This window comes from Ixodes scapularis, unplaced genomic scaffold (genome assembly GCF_016920785.2).
Source record: "Ixodes scapularis isolate PalLabHiFi unplaced genomic scaffold, ASM1692078v2 PGA_scaffold6__148_contigs__length_123643588, whole genome shotgun sequence".
In the NCBI taxonomy this organism is placed as follows: Eukaryota; Metazoa; Arthropoda; class Arachnida; order Ixodida; family Ixodidae; genus Ixodes; species Ixodes scapularis.
In genome coordinates this window covers 50,373,276-50,396,778 of record NW_024609881.1, presented here as the reverse complement: position 1 = coordinate 50,396,778, position 23,503 = coordinate 50,373,276, and the positions used below count along the sequence as shown (strand labels likewise).

The window sequence follows — 23,503 nt, the reverse complement described above, 5'->3', positions numbered from 1 at the left end:
ACATATTTAATTACTTACAATTCTTTCATGCTTAATAATGTAAAACTTATTTTAATAAACCGAAACATTTATGTAAATGTAATTCCCCATCGTGTAAAACAGCGAATGTCTATGCCTCTGCTGGCAACAATGTGTTCTGTTTTCAAGTCAACACGTTGTTCGTAGTCTCGTCGTCTCGTCGTCTCGTAGTGCAGGCGTGCAGGCTTGGAGAGAACATGTCACATATTTTAGTCCGATGGCTGTCGGAGGAGAAATGGGATGTGTACCCTACACGTGTCCTTGTGGACACAGAGCTAGGGCTACGTCTGATGGCGGAGCCCAGCGCCATCAAGGACCTGCGGGGTTCTGTTGTCTTGGTGAGATGGAGCGCGGAAGAGCCGCCTGCAGAGGCGATGTTGATTGAAGCAGGTAAGTGAATGAACATGCACGTGGTTTTCCTCTGACGTCGCTAATGTCTCTAATATTTTGTGCACCGCCTAATGTTATTTTATCCCAAAACTGAATTACCTGTCGCCGGTGTTGAATGACACGAACACCATTGCTCGGAGAACCTTCGTTTCGAAGTCCGCGGCAAGAAAGTTCGACAAGGGTTGTCCCTCGCCATCAATAACATTTCTCCAAGGTCGCGTTGTCATTTCCTGCTTTCAAATCATACAAGTGACGGGAACCGAACGTTTAGGTACGCTGTCTTTCTGGCGCCGCAGGTTTCGGTGCGTGGCTATTCTGGGCTCCGCTGACCTTGCTTCTACAAAGTCATGTGGTGTTTCTGTACCCTAATCTGGATGACTTGGTATAAGCCCTTTGTGCATGCTGCCCAGTGATCTCTATGACAATTGCTGGATCGCGCTTCCCCGCTTCAGAGCCCTGTATAGAGAGTTTCGTCAATGGGAGGCGCGGGGAGTCAGGGCGTGTGCCAGACGTAGAAAGTGGGCTTGACATGCTCTCTTGGCCAACCAGAAGCCTAAAAGAATCCCCTGGCTGGCTAGCGAGAAACTGTTTAATCAAAGGTTCGTATATAGTTTTAATAAGCGCGTAAGAGTGAAATTTAGTAACTCTTCATGGTTGAAAATAGGGTGCACGTGATGTTTCGATCATGATCATTCAGAAAGATGTAAGAAATGAATGTGCCGCTCAACTCTGTTTTGCTCAGACAGTGTGACCACTCGGATGGCAGATTCCCGGCCCTCGGCGCCTGACGTACGGATTATGTTGATCGTTCCGCTAGTCACGCTCTTCCACCATAATTTTCGAAGACCGTAATTGAAACACCTCATGCGCCATATTTTCGTCGCCAAGAGTTACTCCGATGCACTTATTAAGTTAGTTTCTTGCTACCACTGCCAGGGTTTTTTTCCGACTTCTGGTTGGCCACAATCGACTTTGTGAAGACGTCCTGGAACACGCCCAGCCCTCTTTCGGCCAATGGCACCTCCTCGTTTTGTCTTTTACACTTCTCAACGAATGGCCAAACTCTCTGCATATACGCCTCTGCCCCACTTGGTCGCTGCAGCGCGAGTGAAGCCACCGGACCACCATCTTGCTCATAGGCAAATTGCGGTTTTGCTAGCGTTGCAGAGGCTGGCGGGAGCGTGCTAAAGACACGTTTTCTGCTCGTTCGTCGTCATTCGCCGAAGAACTTTTTAAGGCCCTGTGTAAGCGTTGAGACTTGCAGTTGAGGACACGTGGAAATATTTACGAAAGTGCAGTGCCGCAGGAAAAAGGCTCAACTCGTCGAAAGCAAGTTTTGCTGGTCTCGCAGCATCATCAAAGCTTCCTTTGCACGCAGAAGTGCTGCGTCTCTGTGCCTTCGCTCGCTTGGATACCAATCAAGAATCGACGCCGTGTGGATGTGTTTTGGGAGTTCAATGTGCGTGGAGCTGTATGTGCCTTGGAAGCAGCGTTTTACTTTACTCTGGCAACTGTATTTCTAGCTTACGGCACTCGCGGTCGAGAAATGAGCTTGATCCAGTGTCCAGTGGCGACGGAAAAGGGGGGGAGGGGGGGTATGGTACGTCTTTTTTTAAGTCGTTAGGCGGTTTACAGAATACCGTGCACACAGCTCCTCATCACTGATCAGTGGTCTGGGGCTCATTATCAACAATTGCTTGGGACATCAACTTTGAGCACGGCTCACCTAAATGTGATTGGTTAACCGATTACCTAGCCTCAAAGATTTTCAGTCTCGTCGTCTTGTACTTTTGCCATCGAAAACCATTCTTGCTCCACAGCATTGCTCTATTTGTGCCGCCATGTGATCCATTAGAGTAGATTTGGAACATAGCCATGGTTAATAGTGCATAAGAGCAGCCATACAGATTGTTTTCCCCCCTTTATTGATAACAAATTGCCGGAACAGCTGGACGATCAAGAACTCTACGGCTGATATATGATACAAAGACATTTACGTGCGACGCATTTTCAGAACTTTGCCACGGCACTGATTCTTGATTGGTATCCAAGCGTGTGAAGGCACAGAGATGCAGTGTTTCGGCGTGCCAAGGAAGCTCTAATCTTGCCGCAAAGCCGGTGAAACATGCTTTCTACAAGTTCTGCCGTTTTCCTGCGGCACTGCGCTTTCGTAAAATTTTTCACATGTTCTCAACGGCAAGTCTTAATGCATACGCAGGGTCTTAAAAACCTTCTTCGGCGAAACATGATGAACAAGTAGACGTGTCTTCAGCACGCTGCCGCCAGCTTCTGCAACACAATTTGTCTACGAGCAAGATGGCCGTTCGGTGGCTTCACTCGCGGGAGCGGGAAGCACAATCCAGCAATTGTCATAGAGATCAGTGACTCTGCTTCATAAGGGTATATAGGTTTTAAACTTAATCTTGGTTAGCATTGATAGGTTGCAGACGAGCTGGTAATGAATCGACACCTTGTAGACCCTGAGATGGGGAAATATAAAAAACGGACGAAGGAAAACTTTTGTTTTACAAAGTGAGCTATCCTTTGTCTTTTGTTTAGTCATGATATATGTTTTACCTTTTTGTTGTGATGTTTTGATTCTTTTAAATTTTGACTGTCAGTCCTTTCTATACATGGCTTGCATGTACATCAGTTGGCCAGACACAATGAGGAAAAGGGCTCGTGAGAGCATAGCCTCTACCGTGTTAATCTTGCCATCAGAAAGGAGGGCCTTGGGGTACTCAGGGGGGGGGGGGGGGGAAGGGAAGGGAAGGGAAGGGAGGGAGGGTGCATGAGAGCATAGCTTCCTCTGCGCTAACGAGGCACATTTCACCACCAGAAAGGAGGGGTGGATTGACGTCACGTGCAAGCCATGTATAGTTGTTAAAAGCCTACGCGTAAAACTTGAACAAGTAGAGATACAGTCATGGTAAAAATAAATAGGGACAAGGGAGCTGCAACTGAACTACCGAAGGTTCTACCTTTACAGTCTATTTTAATATGAGGGTGAACAGGCTACAATCTTTGATTGCCATTACCTGAGCGTGAGTCGCGCCAATGGGAATGAAGGCGAGAAAGTGCGCATGCGCAGAGAAAAGAAACTCATGGCCTTTATTTCTGTTGTCGTGACTTGTACAAGCTTGTAATAGATATAAAAGAAGCTAGCTTGTCCACCCTCATATTGGAGGCCATTGTTAGTTTGAAGCGACAAGTTTGTTGTTTGTTTGAAGCGACATCTGCTGCTGTTAGAGCTGCAAATTTTATTGTTAAATTTTGCCAGGTCACTCGATTGACTTCATCCTAATTCCATCTAGAAAGGGGCATCATCATGTATTAATCCGCTGCTACTGCAGCTTGCATGGTACGAATCAAAATAACACTATCTTCAGTTATGCAGTCAGATCTTAATACAGCGACCACATGCTAGCATAGGGCACATTGTACTGCGAATTACAATAGTATTTTGTGCTTCTTTTCCCACACAATCATTAGAAACATGGCTGCTTTTGTTTATGAGGAACAAAAATTATGGAGTCTCACCATCTACCAAGGAGGTAAATGTAGCATTGCCCAGATTAAACCAGAGGCGGGGTTCATAACATGGCACAAAGCACCGATTGTCTTGCTGAAGCTGCTAGAAATGCTGCTAGAAGGTCCTGGAGGTTCCAGACAGCAGGCACTCTGTACGTTCCTATTTCTTTTAGCCATGACTACAGTCACCGGCCATACAAGCTCTAGCAGCAGAATGACAACTGGAGCAGTAAAACTGTCGCATGCAGCGAGTCAAGCGTGGTTGTGCTTTGGGAGCTGGGCTATTGGAACCGACCCGTTTTGCAATCGGTGTGGAAGCGGAGCTTTTATCTGCACTCCCAGCTTTTTAAAGTGGAATCTACAGGATGGCCGATTAAATTTCTGCCTTCGGGTGTTGGTACAAAGTATAAATTCACCATTTGTCGAACTGCACAATATTGAACCAACAGCGCACTGGGATGTCCTAGCCCCTCAAGGATGGGGTTGGTTCCCTGTAGAGCATGTGTAGTAGATATGTGAAAGCTCGCTTCGTGGTGGAACCATTTCCCGCCACTTTATTAACTGGGGATAATGACAAAAGGAAGACATTTGTAGCAGTGCAGGCAACTCCTTTACAGTAAGCATAAAATTGTGCTGAAAACAGGAGACTGTTCGCATTTTGGTCACTGACATGTCTTTGTGTATACATACTCTAAACGACTAAAGTTTCGTGAGGACCTACTTTTTGCCAATTTCATGACTTGAGCAATATTGCAACAAATGGGAGATGGGAATATGTCGCCCTTTAGATACCAATACATTGCATATCATTCTCATTTGTGGAATTTTGTGCTCAATAAATATTCCTGGATCCGGCAGTTTGCCAGATTCACCAAAAATTGAGCCCATGAAAACAAAGTCGCTTGCAGTAATCATTTTACATGCCAAATTGGTGCAAGATTAATTTCAGTCATCCTTTTTACCCCGTAGGGCAGCACAGTTCTCTTGAAAAAAAGAGGACTCGGCTTGCTGACCAGGCCGACACTGCATCGTCCCAGCGGACGCCTGTGAGTTCCATTCTATTGGGGCATTGCCCTGCTTTCTTATGTTGTGCAACTAAATAAGAAGTTGCGACAGGGTGGTTTTAGAAAATATCTGAATTCCCTGTAAGCAGTTGGCGACCATCCTCGTAAACCTTTACTGCCATTTACACTGTTTATTTGCATCTGAGTAATCCTTCATTAGTGCAGCTTTTGGTGTCAATATTGCTTCTGAGCACGTCTCCAACTGGTGTGTTTTCCACATTCTTATTTGTGGTCTCCTGTTTTCCTCTTAATGACATTATCAATGGCGCATTAGTAGCCAGCCGCAATCCTGGCGGTGTTGCAGGAGCAGAGGTGGTGCTGGCTGGTGCTTGTTCTACTGTAGCTATCTCTGCAGTCAGTGGACCCCACAGCACTCACAAGTTGAGATACTGCAGCAGCAGCAATAATGGCGTCTGCTCGCTTTCTCACCAGCATCTCTTAAACCAACCGCCACGGCCGAAATGTCCAACTAAATGTCCTGCAGTCTTTCGTGACATGATTTGTTGCAACTTCGGGACCACTTGATGCGCAGGCAATGTAGGACAGTAAACACACCAGTCAGAAATGGTATTCAGGCACCATGGCAGGTAGTTTTAGAATAAGGTATGCAAATCCAAAGAAATAGCATCGTCGCCACTGTGCAGATGGAGGAGCTCCAGGCAGACAACGCTGCCCTCAAGAAGGGAAACTCAACCCTCGAGGAGGAAAATGCTGCCCTCCGGGTGGAAAACGAGAGACTTCAGCTTGCTGTCCGAGAGCTTGAAGCAGTAATTGGTATGTATAGTACGAACCTCTGTTAGAGGAACATGCAAACAAGTAGCCAGCGTGTGGCCAGCACTCCGTGCAGCGCCGGCTGCCAGACCCCACAGCTGCTCAGCGCAGACGCAGTGAGTGCCAGGGGCGCTGCGTGCGGCCTGTTGCCTGCTACTGGAGCTTGTTGTGCCTGCACCAGGCTGCCCCTCGCCTCAGCAACCATCATGGCGTGGAGTGTCAGCCATGCTGTCGTGTATTCCCTCCAAAAGTGGGCCGCTCTGTACAGTGCTGTCCACTGTTGAGGGGAAGGGGAACACTGACACAAGGCATTGCATGCCATTATGCTTGCTGGGTTGAGGGGACCTTAGCACAGGTGCAGTAAGCTCCAGTAGCAGACAACGGGCCACACACAGCATCTTTGGTGCTCACTACGTCTGTGCTAATCCAGCTGAGCAAACGTAGGGAGCACTGTAGCATACTACGACTGATACGCACTATCTCTGCACCAAACACCCAGTTCCTTAATTTTTTATAGCACAGCTCCTAGGTGCCCATTCTTGCATATAGCGGTGTCGGTGTTGGCATCACTACCGCCACCAAATAACGCCCCCACCGTACCCTCAACCTCCTCTCTTGTCCACCCTCAAAAAGAGTGGTCTATATTTGTAAACATATATATTTCTCTCTCGAATCCTTTGCCATGGTATATTGCAAAATCAAAAGACCCCAAAAGCTCGCTCTAATTTCGCATTACAGAGAAGCATAACTGTCTTTCATTTTTATTTTCTTTTATCTAATTATAGCCACTGAAAGTTCTCGGGGCACTAAAATCCCTAGGTCCGCTTCAGATCCTTCTCTTGGCACTGGATTCAGTGACTGCAATATGGTGGCCTGGTGCGAGCGGCGAGCGATGGGAGCCCTCTAACGTCACTAGAGCTTCGTGCTCAGTTGTTGCACGAGCCGCAGAATTTATGGAATGAGCCTTTGACGAGCCTCAAAGTAACGAAAGTGTCTCGTGTGGCTATCTGCGGAAGTGTCTCATGTGGCTATCTGGTGGAGCCTGGCAGAGCCTAGTCACACTCAGTGCTTAGCCAACCGCTTTTAGGGCTCACATTGCCCTGACGGTGCGCACCACAAATTAGTTTCTACAACGCCTACACAAACATAAATTAGTTAATACTGCAGGTTAAGCTAGTTGGTAAAACATGATTCACATACCAGTCACTCAAAAAAATCAAGCATACGAAAAAAAGTAATTTTTTCGTATGCTTGAATTTTTTTAGTGATTGATTACCTGTGCGTGAATCATGCCGCAAATTGTCTGGCTCAGCTACAGAGTAGAAGCTTTGCAACTGAACATGAAGTGCTTCTGATGACATTAGATTTGTCCTTCATCCGAGTTGTATGTGCTCTCCACAGGCATTCAGGGGAACAGTGGCTGAGAGGGCTAGTGCATCTCAGTTTGGAGCATGTGGAGCAAAAGCTCGTGATGCAGAACCCAGGGATCCTGGGTTCGATCCCCACTCCTGCCTGTTTGGATCTGGATGAGCATCGTACCGGCACGCGTTCGTGTAATCAGTACTGCGTGATGCATGTTAAAGACCCTAGGCTAGCAGTTGTACCGCACTGGCTAAATTGCTCATTTACAGTGTTCAACAATGTTGCCAAACCCAGGCAGACTAAACTTACGCTGTATAAACAACATTGACCAATTACTTTACACGGGCATTCGTCACCGCTTTGAATGTGCTCTTTGTGCACATCAAAGTTCATTTTGAGTGGTTGCATGACCAAGATCTCACTCGTTCGCTTTCCTTGGCTGTAGGACAACCAAGGCCCGGCTTGGCCTTCTTTTCTAGGCCTAGTGTCTGGAGCATGACAAAACCAGGAAGGTGGAGGATGTGGAAATTCCCCTTTCACTAACGATAGGCTATGGGGTACTTACTCACTGTAAAATACTCCTGAAAACGATCAACACGTCTGTCACCTTCTGGCCAGCCCTAGACCACTGGCTGTCTAGGGCTTTTATGCTTTTTTTTTTCTTTTTGCTTTGTTGGTGTATTGGGTTAGCTGTACAGAGAGCTCAAATTTTAGCTCTAGGGAATGCTTTGGAATGTAGTCCTCTGGGAAAATTCAATTGCACGGTCTCGTGTAATTGAAGTGTTGCTACTGTTTCTTTAAAATAAGATGCAGTGGTGATAATAATTGCACTTTAACAAATGAGGATAACATATACTTTAACAAGTTGTGCTCTGAGTACCTTATTCTTCTTAGATCTTTATTAGGTTTTGAGAGCTTCACAATCCCAGGAGTAAAGGATACCACACATTGTATACAGGTTAGCTCTTTCTGTACCTTGTGCGTTACACCCAATGTGCTGAAATGCTGTTAGTTACCCCCTTGCACTCCCTACCGTCTCTATTAATGACGGCAAGCAAATCTTTTCTGGCTCTTCATCACGGGGGTTCCCTGCACATCCTTTATGTTGCTTGCTGATTGACGTTTATTTTTTTTTTTTTTCTGTGCTCATGACATTCTTATGTGTGCCAGAGGACACATTTTGGTACACTTGCACACTGTATACATATTACTTCCACAGTCTTGCAGTGTATTCACAATGTGATGCGGATAGACATGCAAAGTCTGCTGCACATGAAGGCATCATAAAGGTGACATGGAAGTGAAAAAAATGTGTTTCTTGCAAACATTACCCGCGTAACAAAATCCTGCACCACGGCCCATAAGATTGGTGCATTATGTCTAGGATTTATGAACTAAAGAATGTCCTATTCCAGTCATGTCTGATATCATTTCAGATGCCACGGGGATGGTAAAGCGGCTTCATCGCATGCTGCGGGCACAAGAAGCCGACCAGGTGCGGCAAGCTGGTCAGGCAGCTGCAGCAGCTCTAGTACCGGCAGCCATGGTAAGCTTTAGTCTCTCGTAACTTTGCAGTATGAGTGTTAATTACTGCATTGCTACATTCTTCATGCCAGGATATCCTGTTTGTTCCATCTTCATAGTTGTCTTGTTGATGTAAAGGGCTCCACCGAACAAAAATTCCCCTGCAATTGGAGCCGGTGCAATTGTGCTTATATGTGGCTTACACACAACACACTTCTGTCTTACATGGTGGTGTCGAAAGCCTGCCATTTATGCAGCGGAAGCTACGCTCGTCTCCTGGCCAATGCTCCTTTCCTGTTTGTAGAACTAATACAGTAAAGGCTACAACAGAAAGGGTCCCAAGTTACAACCTATTGGTGAGGAGATTGAACTATACGCCCGTCCGTCAAAACAAACGGTGGCTGTGTAGCAAATATCTCCGCTCCGTGTTATGCTGCGTCGCTCTTGCGCTAGCTTAAATTTGCTTGCACTACTGCGCATTTTACTGGCCAATTCCACAGGTAACGTGTGGGGTTGGGAAGAAGCTTATATCACTAGCTTGTTCACAAAAAGAAAACCGCGTTTTGAGTGCATGAATAAAGGTCCGGAAAATCTTGACGCTTCATGACACTGAGTATAGTCGCAGAGTCCAGCGTGACTTTTGCGGTAGGTTACAAAATAGAGAATTTGCGACAGATACAAGCCATGTTTGCACATTACGGTTCGCAATGGCTGGCTTTTGTAACTCAACATGGTTAATTCAGAATAATTTTAAGAAGCTTCCAAAGGAATCGTGTGATCGATTCAATAAGTTGTGAAAACTAGAGGACTTAATATAGGCATATTGTCTTTCGACGATCTAGTATTAATCATAGACTCTAATAACCTATTTTCTTAAAGATTGTTTGTACTCTAATATATCTTATTTTCTAATGTCGTAAAGGGCAAAGCCCACAATGCCCTTCTGCTAGTTTCCAAATATTCAAATGTAACTGAAAGCCTTGTCTCTTTTTTTTTTAACTTGTTCCAGGTAGTGTGCTGCTTTAACCTTTCGCAATCTATCACCAGCACTAGCGTGAGATTCACACAGGCTTTCAGCTTTCTGCAGTGTGTAGTTTATTTATGCGGGTCAGTAGAGTCTGTTCTGCTGACCTTACCCGTTTTCCAAAAAATGAATATAGTAGAAAACACGCAAGACAGTGTCCGAAATGAAATAGACGAATAAAGCGTCGACATTTGTTGACACTATAAAGTATGTCGGATGGCATTCAGAAATTTTTATGGGTCATGTGCGTGAAAAGCTTGCGCACCTTTGTCATCCTAGGCTGATGTGTTACTTTAATAATTTCCTTTTTCTCTTCTTCACCAGACCGACATCGGATGTGGTGTACTGGTGGAGTCGTCGACGCTACAAGTGCTCCGCAAGGCCGCCAAGTCTTCTGGCTGTAAATTCGCTCGAAGCCTTGTAAAGGTACTTTTTCCAAATGACTCATGGAAGGAAAAGTCCCTCCATGGGCGTAGAAGTAATGCGCACAAGGACATTGATGCAAAAGAAGCCCTGGACCCGACCATCGTAAAGGCCATACTAGGTATGTTCTGTTTCCATCTTGTCGTGAATTTTTATTTTGTGAGGATTGTCCGCTAACCTGCTAGTATATGTACCGTATTTACTCGAAAATAAGTCCAGCATGAATAAAGGGCAAGCTCCTAAAAATTGAATTTGACAAGAATAGCAAATAACAAACAAACTTTTAAGAGAAGAGCAGAGGAAACATTGAACACAGCACACCATTATTAGCCGCATGCTCGGCTAAATCTCAATACTCTGTGCCATAAGCTCCATCATAATCGGAACATTCAGAAAATTACTCTTCCTTCAATGGTTCGCTGGTGTGTTTGGGTCGGGGTTCGCAATAGGTAAAATGGCGTCCCACTGGTTCTGCCATGCTCTAATCAGCTTCTTACTGTTGTCAAACCCTCAGCAAACAGTATCACGCGAAGCTCAATGTCTACAGTCTAACTCATCCAGTCCAGCGTCGTCGTAACTCGACAGCAAAGGCAAAACGCCGCTGAGAAATAGCGCCAGCTGCCGAAGAAGGAAGCAAAACAAATGAATGAAACGGTGCGGCAGCAGATAGTTTTGTATGTGACCTCTCTTCCTAGCGGAGAGGTGGCACTACTCTGCATCGCATTGACACTCCCAAGGCACCTAGTCGAGCCGCTCTGGATCTTGATTATAAGTCTACCCATATTTTTGGGTAGCATTTCCCGGAAAAAGAAAGTCTACCTACAGGGTGATTTAAGGAGACGCCAGGCCCTTTAAATCGACCGCAAAATTCGGTTTATTAACCTATCATGCTACAACTTTGTGCAGCATTGCCCACAGATGGTGCATTTTTTTTGTAAAATTTGCAAAGAACGAACTTACCTGAGGAAAAAGTAAAGAAAGAAAAAGGCTTAGCTCCTTTGGAAACGCAGGAACGCCACCGGTCTTCAAACAACACGGCGCCGTTTTACACGGGAGCCAAGAGATGGCGCAACAAACGAGCATACGGCGCCGAGAGCTGTCGTCTTTAGCAGACAATCTTTTCGACTCAAAAGCGGCGCCCGTTCTGCAGGCGGCGACAGTCACAAAAACAGGCGCGTTAACAACAAGGAACTGCAGTTCCTTGTCTCCTAAAGACGCCGGCTCTCGGCGTCGTATGCTCGTTCGTTGGCGGCAGTTGGCGTCGCGACCGCTTGTGCCATCTCTTGTCTCCCGTGCGAAACAGTGCCGTGTTGTTTGAAGACCGGTGGCGTCGCTGCGTTTCCATAGGAGCTAAGCCTTTTTCTTTCTTTACTCTTTCCTCAGATAAGTTCGCTCTTTGCAAATTTCACACAAAAAAAAATGCACCATCTGTGGGCAATGCCGAACAAAGTCGTAGCGCGATAGGTTAAGGAACCGAATTTTGCGGTCGATTTTAAGAGCCTGGCGTCTCCTTGATTCACCCTGTATGTTCAAATAAATATGGTATGTATATATCAATGGTTACTTCATGTCTTTTAATCTTGTGCAACACAGCATGACTTCAGCTATGAGGAAGCAACCTCATAATGCCTGCTAGTGCTCTCTACTGGTGCTATTAACTTCTGACAGTGAAATTGGGGATTGAACTTGAATAGTATGTCAAATTTCTGAGCTCATTGAACTGATTCTGACATTTCCGCACTGCCAGTGACTACTCAGGGCGCACCAGTACGATGCGGCAAAGCTTCAGCCCCTGGCACAGGGGACGCTACTACAAATGCTTGTCATTAGTAGAGGAGCTGTATCTCTATACGGCGAGGAAGTCGTCTGCTTATGCGGAGAGTGTAGAGGTGTCAAGGAGTGACATCACGACGCCACACCTGATATGAGGATGCTAACATGGGTTAACATCGCTCTGTTGTCTGCTGGTCGTAGCAGTGGCTGCTCTGCCTTGGCTGTCAGAGGTCCACCAATTCTGTATGAACCAGGACTCGCCCTTCATCAAACAGAAGAAATAGCTCAAAGGTTAAGTTAAGCACGGGTAAGTTGTCACTCCTTTGTTTTTAGCTGCATATTACTCCGGGAATCCCCACACGTCAAATGAGTTGCTTAAAGAGAAGCAGTAAAAGACTGGGGACTGGAGATATGGCGGCTGGAAACAATTCGACCCTTTGATCGGTGCCACTTTTCTGTGCAGATCAATGCTCCTACTGCTCTGTCGCTGCTTCTTCATACGTTTGCACTGCATGTACACATTGAGTAGGCTAACTGTTTTTTCGAGTGTCCCTTAGCCGGATAGAGAAACATGATTGAACAAGAGGCGACTGAGTGTAGGCCTCGCTTCGACCTGCAACACAAGCTGCAATATTCACACTGCCATGTTGTTTCCAGCCACCACACCTCCAGTTCTCCGCCGTTTGCTGCTTCTCTTTGCACAACTCATTTAATGTGGTGGGATTCACGAAGCTAATATGCAGATGAAATCATAGGGACAGCTTACCCACACCGAGGGAGAGAGCTGCCGTAGCCTGCCCCACTTTGGGTGTTGTTGACACAGCTGTGCCGAAGACCATCTTGGAACCCCCTGCGAGGGCGTGTAAAGGGCAATCCCCTTTGGTTGGACCAAAGTAACCTTGGAGCTATTTCCTCTCCCATTTTACTAAGGGCGAGTCCTAGTTCATACAGAATAGGTGGATCTTGGACAGCCAAGGCAGGGCAGCCACTACTACTGCCAGCAGACAACAGAGCTATGTTTCCCCAGGTTAGCATCCTCATATCAGCGCGGCGGCGTGACGTCACTGTTGACATCTCCTGTACCCTCTCTGCGAGAAGCAGACGGCTTGGTCGCCGTATACTCTATCTTAGCATTTCTCTCCTCGGACTGCACCCTATTTCCTCTTTGTTCTTTCAGTTCTGTATGGATTGTTCACTCTAGTAGTCTGCCTTTGTGTTCTTCAAGGGGCAGCAGACACATCTTGTGCATTGATGCTGTTATCTCCGCATGTCAAAACTCATCTGGGGTTCGATTTTGCTCATTGGTGTCGACTGTAGTTGAACGGTTGGACAATATTTAACCGAGGCTTTTTCACCTATAGCCAGATGGTAAGAATTGCGCCTGCTTGTTCCAAGCGCTCATTTGTTCATCGGTCACCGTCAGTTTGTATGACTGCAAAGTAGATTGAAAGCTGCTAATGAAGCTGATGTTATGTCTTAAGTAATGCATATTCCTTTCTTTTCAGGGTACACCTGCATGGAATTTGATGTGCAATTGACTGCACTCACAAACAGCCTCTCCTCAATGCTGGCGCGGGGCGTGTGAAAGTGTGTGAAATAAAGTCATTTGGGTCATTTCATTTACTGTTTAGTGCCTTAGCAACCCCAATGCTGCACAAAGCAAGATAGCTTTAGCTAGCACAGCTAGCTTTTCAACTGTCTAAAGCCTAATTAATTTGCAACTAAAATAGTTTGTTTCAGATTATCAAAATATATGTCAAAAAAAGTTCTAAAAATACTTTTAAGAATTTTTTGAAAATTTATAAAATAATTAAAAATAAGTTTATACTGCGAACGAAACAAAAATTACGTTAAAAAAGAATTCAACAGAAATTTTGTTAAAATATTTCAACAGAAGTTCCGTCAAAAAGAATTCAACAGAAGTTCTGTCAAAAAGAATTCAACAGAAATTCCGTCAAAAGGAATTCAACAGAAATTCCGTCAAAAAGAATTCAACAGAAATTCTGTTGAAATAATTCAACAGAAGTTCAGTCAAAAGGAATTCAACAGAAATTCTGTTGAAATAATTCAACAGAAGTTCAGTCAAAAGGAATTCAACAAAATTTATGTAAGAAGGAATTCTAAAAAATTTAAGTGGCCAATTTTAACTAGGAATTCAATAAGATGTCAAAATAAACTCTGAAAAAATTAAAAAGAGTTTAAAAAGAAATTCAATAGGATTCCAGAAATTTTTCAACAGAAATTCAAAAGAATTTAACTACAGATTTTTGTAAGGGCTATGAAGAAATAGTGCAGCCTGCATCTGCTGCGTTGCGCGAGGACAGCAGGGCAGACGTTGGGGGTTGCGCTATCTCTCCACGGGGCGCGGTACTGTGGATGCCGAGAAGTGCTCCGATTTCAAACCGAAATTTAAAAACCCGTCAAAGTGTTGTTGTTTTTTAGAAGGCTGTAAAATGCAGCGCATGCGCTCTATCGCACTCCGATTCTTTTTATTTACTGTTTTTCGGTGATGCTCAGCAAGTTTCCATAAAAAACCATGCCCTTAAACTTAAAGAGGCCCTGCAATCAAAATTAAGCGTCTATCTTTTTTGGGAGTTTCCACGTCTCTCGGGGTTCGGGCATGCGAGCGGGCACGGAGAGAGTAACTAAATATCAGTGCGCCATATTTTAACCAGACGATGCGGAAACCTTCTCCACCGACGAGGGCGACCCGCGGTACCGAAAGCGCGCAAAATGTGACGTCTTTGGTCCTGGGCTTACTACTCGTGAGAGCCGCTGAAAGCTTTTTTCTAGTCGAAATACAAAATAAAAGTAGCGCGAACCGTTTCAATTATTTATAAAAGTAGTTTTTGTTCAGTATTTTAGATAGGAAAAAACGAATGCAGTTCATAAAGTACGGAAAAAAGAAATGACCCGCCGACATACCCTCCACCAAGCGGTGGAAAAGGCACCGCATACTAGAAAGCAGTAGTGGGATCAGGCGCCGACATGGAAAGGTCCCGGATGTACCCGGCGGCGCTGCGGTCGTATGGACAGGAGGATCCGACCGGCTCCGAGCGTTCCGAAGGCCTTCGGCGAAAAGCTTCGTCTTGCGGTTTGGCCGTTTTGCGGTATGGCGGTGCGAAGTGGCTCCCATTCTGAACTGATCTTTACCCCGTGTTTGCTGTAGTTTGTGGCCAATGCAGTGTCATGCCGAATTAGAGTTTAATCGCGCAGAAAATGCAGTGAGAGCAGCTCTGGCCGCCCCCTGCATACAGCCTATCCAGAACATGCTTTAGTGGCGCCCTCTCGCGCCGTCAACACGAAGTGAGGCAGCAGTGAGCGCTCGATGACCTCACTACGCCTTTTCTATACTCCACGACAACTTTTCTTGGCAATGCAGTGGAAGGTCAGGCACGCGTTCCCTCTCTCATTTTGAGTGCAGCAAAGCTGTGCGCGGGCTCTCCTCCTCTTTCCATTTCCGGGGAGAGGAGGAGAGCCCGCGCGCTCAAAATGGGAGAGAGAACGCAGGCCTGTACCTTCCACTGCAAGCAACCAAGGACGTCATGAGGGAGGTTATTTTTTGCTTGTTTTTGTAATTTTAATTTGCCTATAACTTTTAAAATAGAGCGAATTTCGAGAAAAGAAGAGTTTTATTAAGTTACTACGTTCAGTGCGCTCAGGTTCGGTGCAAATTAAAAAGCAGTAAAAAAGTCCTTGCAGGGCCCCTTTAATATTAAGAAACTTAATTACGCGAAAATAACTAACAACTTAATTATCCCGAAATTTAATAATTTTCCTAAATAGGTCTCTGGCTTTTTTTTTTTTTTTTTTTTGTGCGATGCGTAGTTTTCGCAATATCGAATCTGTCCACTTTCCGTGAGACACCCTGTATATATTATATACAAGGTGTTTTTTTATACTTTCAGATTCATTAAAAAAAAAAAGCCGAGAACGCTACACTTAAGTGGTTTGTGCAGGTGAGTTTCACGGCCAGGGGAACACAGTATAGGGAGATAGTCGCAACTATTAGTTGGCTAATTAAGTAAAATTTGTTAATTAACTTTTTAATTATTGCAAATAGACATATAGTTCCAATTAGAAGCTTGCTTAGCACAAACGAAAAACACTAGATGAACTCTTTTCAGAAGGATATAACTCCGGGGCAGCATTTTACGGCATTCTGTAAAAACGCTCCATTTGAACGCGTTTCTAGATTTCGGGTACTTATGGGAGCACGTCTTTGCGCCCGTGGTCCTGCTCCCCGGTGTCGCGGCGCGAAGCCACCTCCTCGCCTCCTTCGTAGAATGGAGGAAAGTAGAGCGCACGTGTGCTGCGCGTCTCAGCCACTGGGGAGCAGGACCGCGGTCCCGTAGATGCGCGCCGATAAAACACTAAAACCCAGAAACGCGTTCAAATGTAGCGTTTTCACAGAACACAGTAAAATGCTGCCGCGGCGTTATATCATTCTAAAAAGCGTAGACTTAGTGGTTTTCGATGATGCTCAGCAAGCTTCTATTTGGAACTATATGTCGATTTGCATATAATTAAAAAGTTAATTAAACATTTTTATTTAATTAGCCGACTGATAGTTGCGACTATCTTCCTGTAATACGTCCCCCTGGCCGTACAACTCACCTGCACAAACCGCGTAAGTGTAGCTTTCACGGTTTTTTTTAAACAAATCTGAAAGAGTAAAAAAAAAAAAACTAAATAAACGCAGCTCAGACCCACTGTATATAAGGTGCGGCGACAAAAAGTTTGAAAAAAAAGGCGATTTATTCATCGGAATTACGAAAATGGGAGCGACACACATAATCTTGGAAACGTTGCAGAAATAAAAAAAAAAAAAATTATTACATATACAATTACTGCCTCGAAGGCACTCAAGATCTGACACATTTAGTTTATCTGAGATATGAAGCACTCGGAAAGTAGAGAGCTTGAGGAGGCGTGGGCTTGTTTATAGCTTTCTCATTTTTTTTTTTTTTTTTTTTGTGGTTTTGTTTTTCGCGAAAGAGTAGGTGTAGCGGATTCAATTTGCTAAAAGAATAAAGATGAAAGCGTGCGATTAAATTTGTTCACGTTGAAAAGAGTCTTTTCACTCCACGCGTCTCGTTTAATTTAGCTCGCCCTTGTCTCTGATCGCCCACCTCACAAGGTCTTGTGTCTTCTTACCGCCAGGTAAGCACGAACGACGGGCAATACTCTTGACATAAATTGAACACTACTTACTTTTGAGCGCAAGAGATAATTTACGAGCCCTATTTTTAGTCCTAGCGAGGACACCACGTGTCTTCGGGTGGAAGAGAACACAAAAGAAAACCTGTTCTCGTAGGACGGCGAAATACTCGTGTCTTACTAAAAAGCAAAAAGGAAAAGCCCGAACGCACACACAAAAAAGAAAACAAGAAAAAATCATGGTTTAATTATAGCGCTCTTCCTCTCGCGGACATTTTCACAGTGTTGTATACCGTTTTCATGGCGAATGCTACCAGGTGGTGCTCCAGTGTTTGACGACCCAGAGAACTTCCGGTTTATAAAAAGATTGGACAGAAGCCACCTTAGCACCGCTGCTTGAAATGTAGATGAAAAGTTTAATAACCAATTCTCCAGGTCAACGCCAAAGGAACGGAGCGCGAGATCTGTTAAAATGTTCCGAGTATTCTTGAAAACCAACTCGCCTCCTCCAAGACGTAATATTCAACGGACAAAGGCCTTCTTTAAATTTCCAACTTTGTTCTTATGCTTTATGGCACTGGTGGCAAAAGGAGGCTCGACAAGCTTGCAAAGACATATATATATATATATATATATATATATATATATATATATATATATATATATATATATATATATCAGGGTGTCGAACCGGAACCGAACCGAACCGAAAACCGGAACCGAACCGGTATTTTTTCCGGAACTGAACCCGAACCCGAACCGTTATATTGTTATCGCGATGAACCCGAACCGGAACTGAACCGAAAAAAAAAACGGTTACCGGCTCATGTCAAAACGGTTCGGCCACGCGCTGTTGACAATGAATGTGCTATCAATGCCATTTGTTTTTTAAGTGCCGTCAACTGACACACACCTCGCTTACATATTTTTCTTCTCCACTCAGTCTTAGGAATATCAACGCTGAATCCATGAATCTTGACAAACGCTGCATCCATGAATCTTGACATAGGAACCAGTATCGCGCTGGTCGCGGCTTGCACGGAAAAAAGAAAAATGAAAGCCTGTGCAAAAAAAAAAAAATCGCGTCACGGGATTTAATTTTCCTACAATCTCGTAAATCCTAAATGCTGCTGTGTGCTCATTTCATAACACGTTTCTAGAACACGCGAGTTCTTGAAGCTTGCTTCCATCGGAATGAGAAAAGAAAAGGCTGTGGAGTTTGATAATAATGCATCCGGTTTCGTATAGGCACTTAGAAGCTAACATATTTGTGAGACAGCGAACTCTTCTATTTTAATATTTATCCTATTACGTCCTTCTGGCGTTGCGTTCGGTGAAGTGTTTTTCATATTCCGTATCTTGTTTAATGAAAACTTCTTTAAGAGTCTAATTTGAGTTACCGAAGGCTAGTTCAAATAAAGAAAGCTGTATTTTCTCCCCACTGTTCCTTCAATTGCTTACACGCCGAGGTGGCGGGATAGTTAGCGAGTTCTACTTGTAAGTGGGTTTGTAAGGAGGTCGCGGATTTTACAGCTACTGCGCCGGACCCAATTAGATGAAGTCCGAATACGTAAATGTCGGTGAGGTAAGCTTTGAGTGCACATAAAGAAACCATTCCTGGAAGAAATTCTTGGGCCTTACACTACGATGTATCCCGTTTCGTATGTGCTGATTTCAGATGTTTTATTTGTAATTTATTTTGATGTTGCAATTTGTCATTTACCGAACCGGTTCGCGAACCGGTTCGCGGATGGAATTAATCGAACCGGACCTGAACCGGAACAAAATCAATTTACCTGAACCGTAACCGTAACCGAACCCGTATTTTTTTCGGTTCGACACACTGATATATATATATATATGTATAATTTAGCCAGTGCAGTACAACCGCAAACCTCGGGTTTTTAACGTGCATCACGCAGTAGTGTTTACACGAACGCGTGCCGGTACGAAACTCATCCATGGATCGAAACGGGCAGGGGCGGTGGGGTTCGAACTTAGGAGGTTCCCAGCGCAAGCTTTCGCTCCATGCTCCGAGCTGAGACGCGTTATCCAACTCGGCCACCGATTGTCTTTAAGTAAACCATTCTCCTGTCAGAAACTGGGTTCGAGAACGTTTTTGTATGAAACTTGTACAAACAAAGGATGCCGTTAAAACGGGGAGGGAAAAGCACACCGAAGACACTTAAGACTGCTTAAATGTAGAAATGCGAAAGCGTTCCTACACCCAGCGCATTCCGACAAGCAGCGCGCCACGTGTTCCTTTTGGACACGTCAGTGCGGTCTGGCATCAGGCTCCCCCACTGCGCAGGTGCGGCGCCCCCACCGGCCTCACGGCTTCAGTGACGAAGCATCTGCGTTGCTGTGGTTTGCTTTCTGTTTTCTTCCTGAGGCGCGTCCGCTTTGACCTTGAGCGGCGCGTGCTCGATGACGTATTTCTATGGCCATCTTTCGGGCACAACGCCGACGCCGCCTTTTCGCGTGATGGGAGGAATAAGGCCTTCGACTTCAAATAGTAACGGTCATAAGTAGTATTCGTACTTCCAAAAGTAATTAGATTACTCTCGTAATAACTTTCTAATAAATGCATTCAAGCAATTACAGAATTACTCTAAGATGTAATCGATCGATCATGCAAATACAAACGCACAAACTCCAAACGTAAGGTCATGGTGCAGCCCCTTCGATTGATTGGTTCAGTCGGTTAGAGCGAACCAACTGGAACGTGACGAACCCGTAACTTTGAGTTTTAAGCGCAGCTTGCTAGATTTCGTGTGCTCGAATAGCATCGACTAGCAGAATACCAAATGTGAAATTAAGTATAACACTCGGCTATTGTTCCCGATCTACTTCTACACCACTCACTTGAACAAAAAAAAAAAATAAAACCTGAAAGGTAGATACGCGCCGAGGTTAGATAAACACGCCCAAAAAACTTAGGGCGGCATTTGAGCCGCGTAAAATGTCACAAAGAAGAACAATATAATGGTAATGCATGGGTATTTGCCAGTGTTGACGCTAACGCGTTACAAGTAACTACGTTACCGGTAACGGCCGTATTTAGGTTTTTTTATTTCGAGTTAAGGCCAACGTACATATGTTACTCATTTCGAGTAAAGGGCCACGGAGTTACTTTAGTCGTAAATTTTTTTCCCAAAAGTTCAAAACGTTACACACCAGCTTTTTTTCGTGCTTCTAGGCTCTAAGTTATATAATTTTTTTCTGGGGGGTTTTTGTATGTGTTTTTTTTTTGCGTTGTTTCTTGTGAGTATCAAGGTGAAACCGTAAAAAAGATAAACTAATTTTGTTCATTTTAAAGACAAAGAGCAAAGAACGGGTAGGTGAAAATACAAGAATCAAAGAAAAATAAAAACACTTTCAGCCTTTGCACTCTGCAACGGAGCTGTAGCTTCTGTTCTCGGCGGTGGCTTTCGAGGGGAGCGATCTGCTCTTCTTTCGCAAGGGAATCTGATGCGCTCGACGCAGTGGAGCTTGAGGCGATAGCGGCTTCGCGGCGGTTGCGGAACCATTCACGCTCCTGCGCACGTCGCCGCTCCTTCCACTCCCGCTCTTCTTCCTCCGAAGAAAGGTTGCCGCCGTAGCTCATAGATGGCGGTAGCTATCCAGATTGTTGTTTCAAGATTTATTTGTCCACAGACACGATCCTGTGGAAACTATCTCTTAACAGTTCCTCTGTCAAACACTTAGGGACAAGGAGACGGCATAGTTCCTTCAACTAGCAACGGACATTTATTGATGTCTCGTTCAATAGGTACAATCTCTTTCCCAACTGATTAAACTAAAGAAAAACGTACATAAAAAAGCATCCTGAAAAAAGAAGAAAATCTACCCCATATGTTATCTCCATACCATATTTGCACAACTCTACACACAAACTGAAGAAACTGGCAGCGCACTTCAACACTCCAGTTTTCTTCTCCTTCAAGTTGCGCCTCAAGCATCTTTGTAAAAGAGTTAACAAAAACGAAGCCCTCAAAGTATGTGTCATCAAACATGCCAATCAGGCTGTTCTCTGTGAGGACCAAGTGGTATGCTTGATCCTCTTTTCGTGTGATGACCGATACATTGGTCAGACACGACGTTGCCTAAACACAGGATTAAGAGAGCACATCCTCAAGGTTTTCCGTGCTTCAAGCGAACCTTATGATTCAATTGCGGTGCATAAACGCCTCTGCACGAACTGCGGAACTCGTTTTCAGGACACCAGTATAATTGAGGAGCACAACAACAAGCTCTGCCTAGAGATTATTAAAGCCTATAAGATAGCTAATGACGAACACAACGTTGGTGCTCCCTCTCTTGGGCTCTCCGAGGTTGAGATGAACTACCTGAAGCCACAACTGAATTGGTCACTGGGATCATCTATCTGAATCGTCAAAGATTTTTACAGCGAAGCTGTTTAAGACAAGGGTTGCGTAGATATTTCGTCTGTATCAACAAAACTCAGAGAGGGCTCACACCGCCCTCTCTAAGACACGCGAGACTTGACCGCCGGGTGGCGGTCCCACCGCGCGTGTCTAGTTTCCTCCGGCTCCTCGGGGCGGCGATAGTCCTTGACATGTGTGTGCGTACCTTTCGTCACGATGACCACCGATCAAGACAATAAATGTGTTCGTACCCTTGGTCAAAACTCTGTGTCACATCTGTATCGTGTTTCTATTTCTTTTTTCTTTCTTAACTTCGTCTTTTATAATTCTTTTATTTCGGGGGTTTCCCTGATCATGATGTAGGAAACCCGAGACTGTAGCAAAAGCAGGGAAACTTGGTCGAAAAAGAAAGACAGGGGAAAAGAAAGTTCGTTTCCCCTGTCTTTCTTCTTCAACCAAGTTTCCCAGCTTTTACGACAGCCTTCGGCTTTCTACGTCGTGATCAACATCCACCAGCTCGCCTGCGCATTCACTGTTTTTTCCTGGGGTTTCCTTCTTTTCCGTGTGAGTTTTTTTATGTATCTTCTTCAGTTTAATACGTTGGGAATGAGATTGTACGCATTGAAGGAGACATCAGTAAATGTTCCTTGCTAGCTGAAAGAACTGTGCCGTCTGTCCTTGTCTCTAATTGTTTTTATTATTTCTTTGATTTTTGTATGTTCAGTTGCTGGTTGACCAAACTATATGTCTCTCTTGAAAGATGGCCCCTATGAATGCCTGTAACGCCTCCACAGCAAAACGCGTTAATTCAGTAAAAATTAACATAAAAGTAACGTACGTCACTTTTTATCAGTAACGGAAAAGTTAATGCGTTCATTTTATTTTGAGGTAACGACAGACGGTAAGGCGTTCTTTTTATTTACAAGTAACGTGCAACCTATTTCGTTACTTTTTTTTTATTTTGTAACGCCTACAACGCAGGTATTCGTCACACGTATACAACCAAGTAAGACCGAGAGAGGCCAGACCAGTTTTTAAGCCTCTAGCGACGTGTTAGGAACTCCTCCGCTGCAGCGCATCCGGTCCTAAGGCGTCGCAAAAGGCGTTGAAAACCGGTCTGGTCTCTCTCGGTCTTACTCGGTTGCACACATGTGAACGGCGCTTTATTCACCAAATTAATAGCAGACACAAAACAAACAGCGTTCCTGAGCAAAGCGTCAACAGAGTAATCCCGCCTGAGCTTCACGCACGTATAAAATATTTTTATATATATCTCTAATGTTCCCCCGTTTAAAATGATAAAAAGAAAGGGGATTTTGAAAGAACAACAAAAATATCCCCGGGGACGCCGGCTTTTGGGATAGGCGGGAAAACGTTCGTTCCAGGTAACCTTGAAGACTGCAGCTTGAATGTTTGTTAGATCGGGCACGCGCAAAAATTCGGGTACTTTGTTTCGTTTTCTGTTCTTTGCTTCGGTCCGGCGGAATCCCAGATTGCCTTGAAGGTCTCTCAATTCGTACGCCCAAAAGAATTAAGGGCTGCGCGACATAGCACTGCGCATGGCAACCTCACGCTCGATGGGCTCTGTATATGTTTTCTTTTAGCGCGCTCGTGCTAAGGATTTACGTTTAGTCAATCGGCGCGTTGCAAGGAACAATGTCTGAAACGAATTAAAAACAAATCAGACAGAATGCACGTCTACAAATAAAAACACGCGGTATTACATGGCGTTCGGCTGTGCCTTTTTTCGTATTTTTCTGGGGTAATATCCGTTGAATCGTGGTACGAACGCGCAAGTTTGTGCAGTTCACGTCAATGAAAACAAAATAAACAAATGCTTCGTAATTGCCAGCAAAAAAAAAATCTGATGAAGTCCGAAACAAGATCATTGAAATCTATTGGTTTATTTATTTGCAATACTTTAAAACTTTTCGGGCTCTTTGGGGAGGGTTCATTTGAAAAAAAAAAATCTTAATCAGAAAGCCGCACGAGAATAGTCAGCACAATAAAATACTATTTTGTAAGCTGTTCCTGGGCAACAAGAATGTTTACAAGAAAATTACCCTGATATTGAT

At 44.5% G+C, this 23,503-nt stretch overlaps 1 protein-coding gene across 1 annotated transcript; it reads left to right on the top strand.

Annotated features, from left to right (window-relative positions):
- The first annotated feature begins 152 nt into the window (after positions 1 to 152).
- Positions 153 to 13,480, top strand: LOC115324422. The gene is made up of 6 exons (XM_042294615.1): positions 153 to 408; positions 4,909 to 4,985; positions 5,648 to 5,777; positions 8,573 to 8,682; positions 10,009 to 10,228; positions 13,386 to 13,480. Exons 1-6 carry the CDS (start codon positions 216 to 218, stop codon positions 13,463 to 13,465), a joined length of 810 nt encoding a protein of 269 aa, XP_042150549.1. The 5' UTR covers positions 153 to 215; the 3' UTR covers positions 13,466 to 13,480.
- The last annotated feature ends 10,023 nt before the right edge of the window (positions 13,481 to 23,503 follow it).

What these genes read in the sequence shown, in the direction of transcription:
- LOC115324422 (XM_042294615.1), top strand. Translation starts at nt 216, where the DNA reads ATGTCACATATTTTAGTCCGATGGCTGTCGGAGGAGAAATGGGATGTG. An exon ending in GGCGATGTTGATTGAAGCAG is followed by an intron (nt 409 to 4,908) that starts GTAAGTGAATGA and finishes TTTACCCCGTAG; the next exon opens with GGCAGCACAGTTCTCTTGAA. An exon ending in CATCGTCCCAGCGGACGCCT is followed by an intron (nt 4,986 to 5,647) that starts GTGAGTTCCATT and finishes GCCACTGTGCAG; the next exon opens with ATGGAGGAGCTCCAGGCAGA.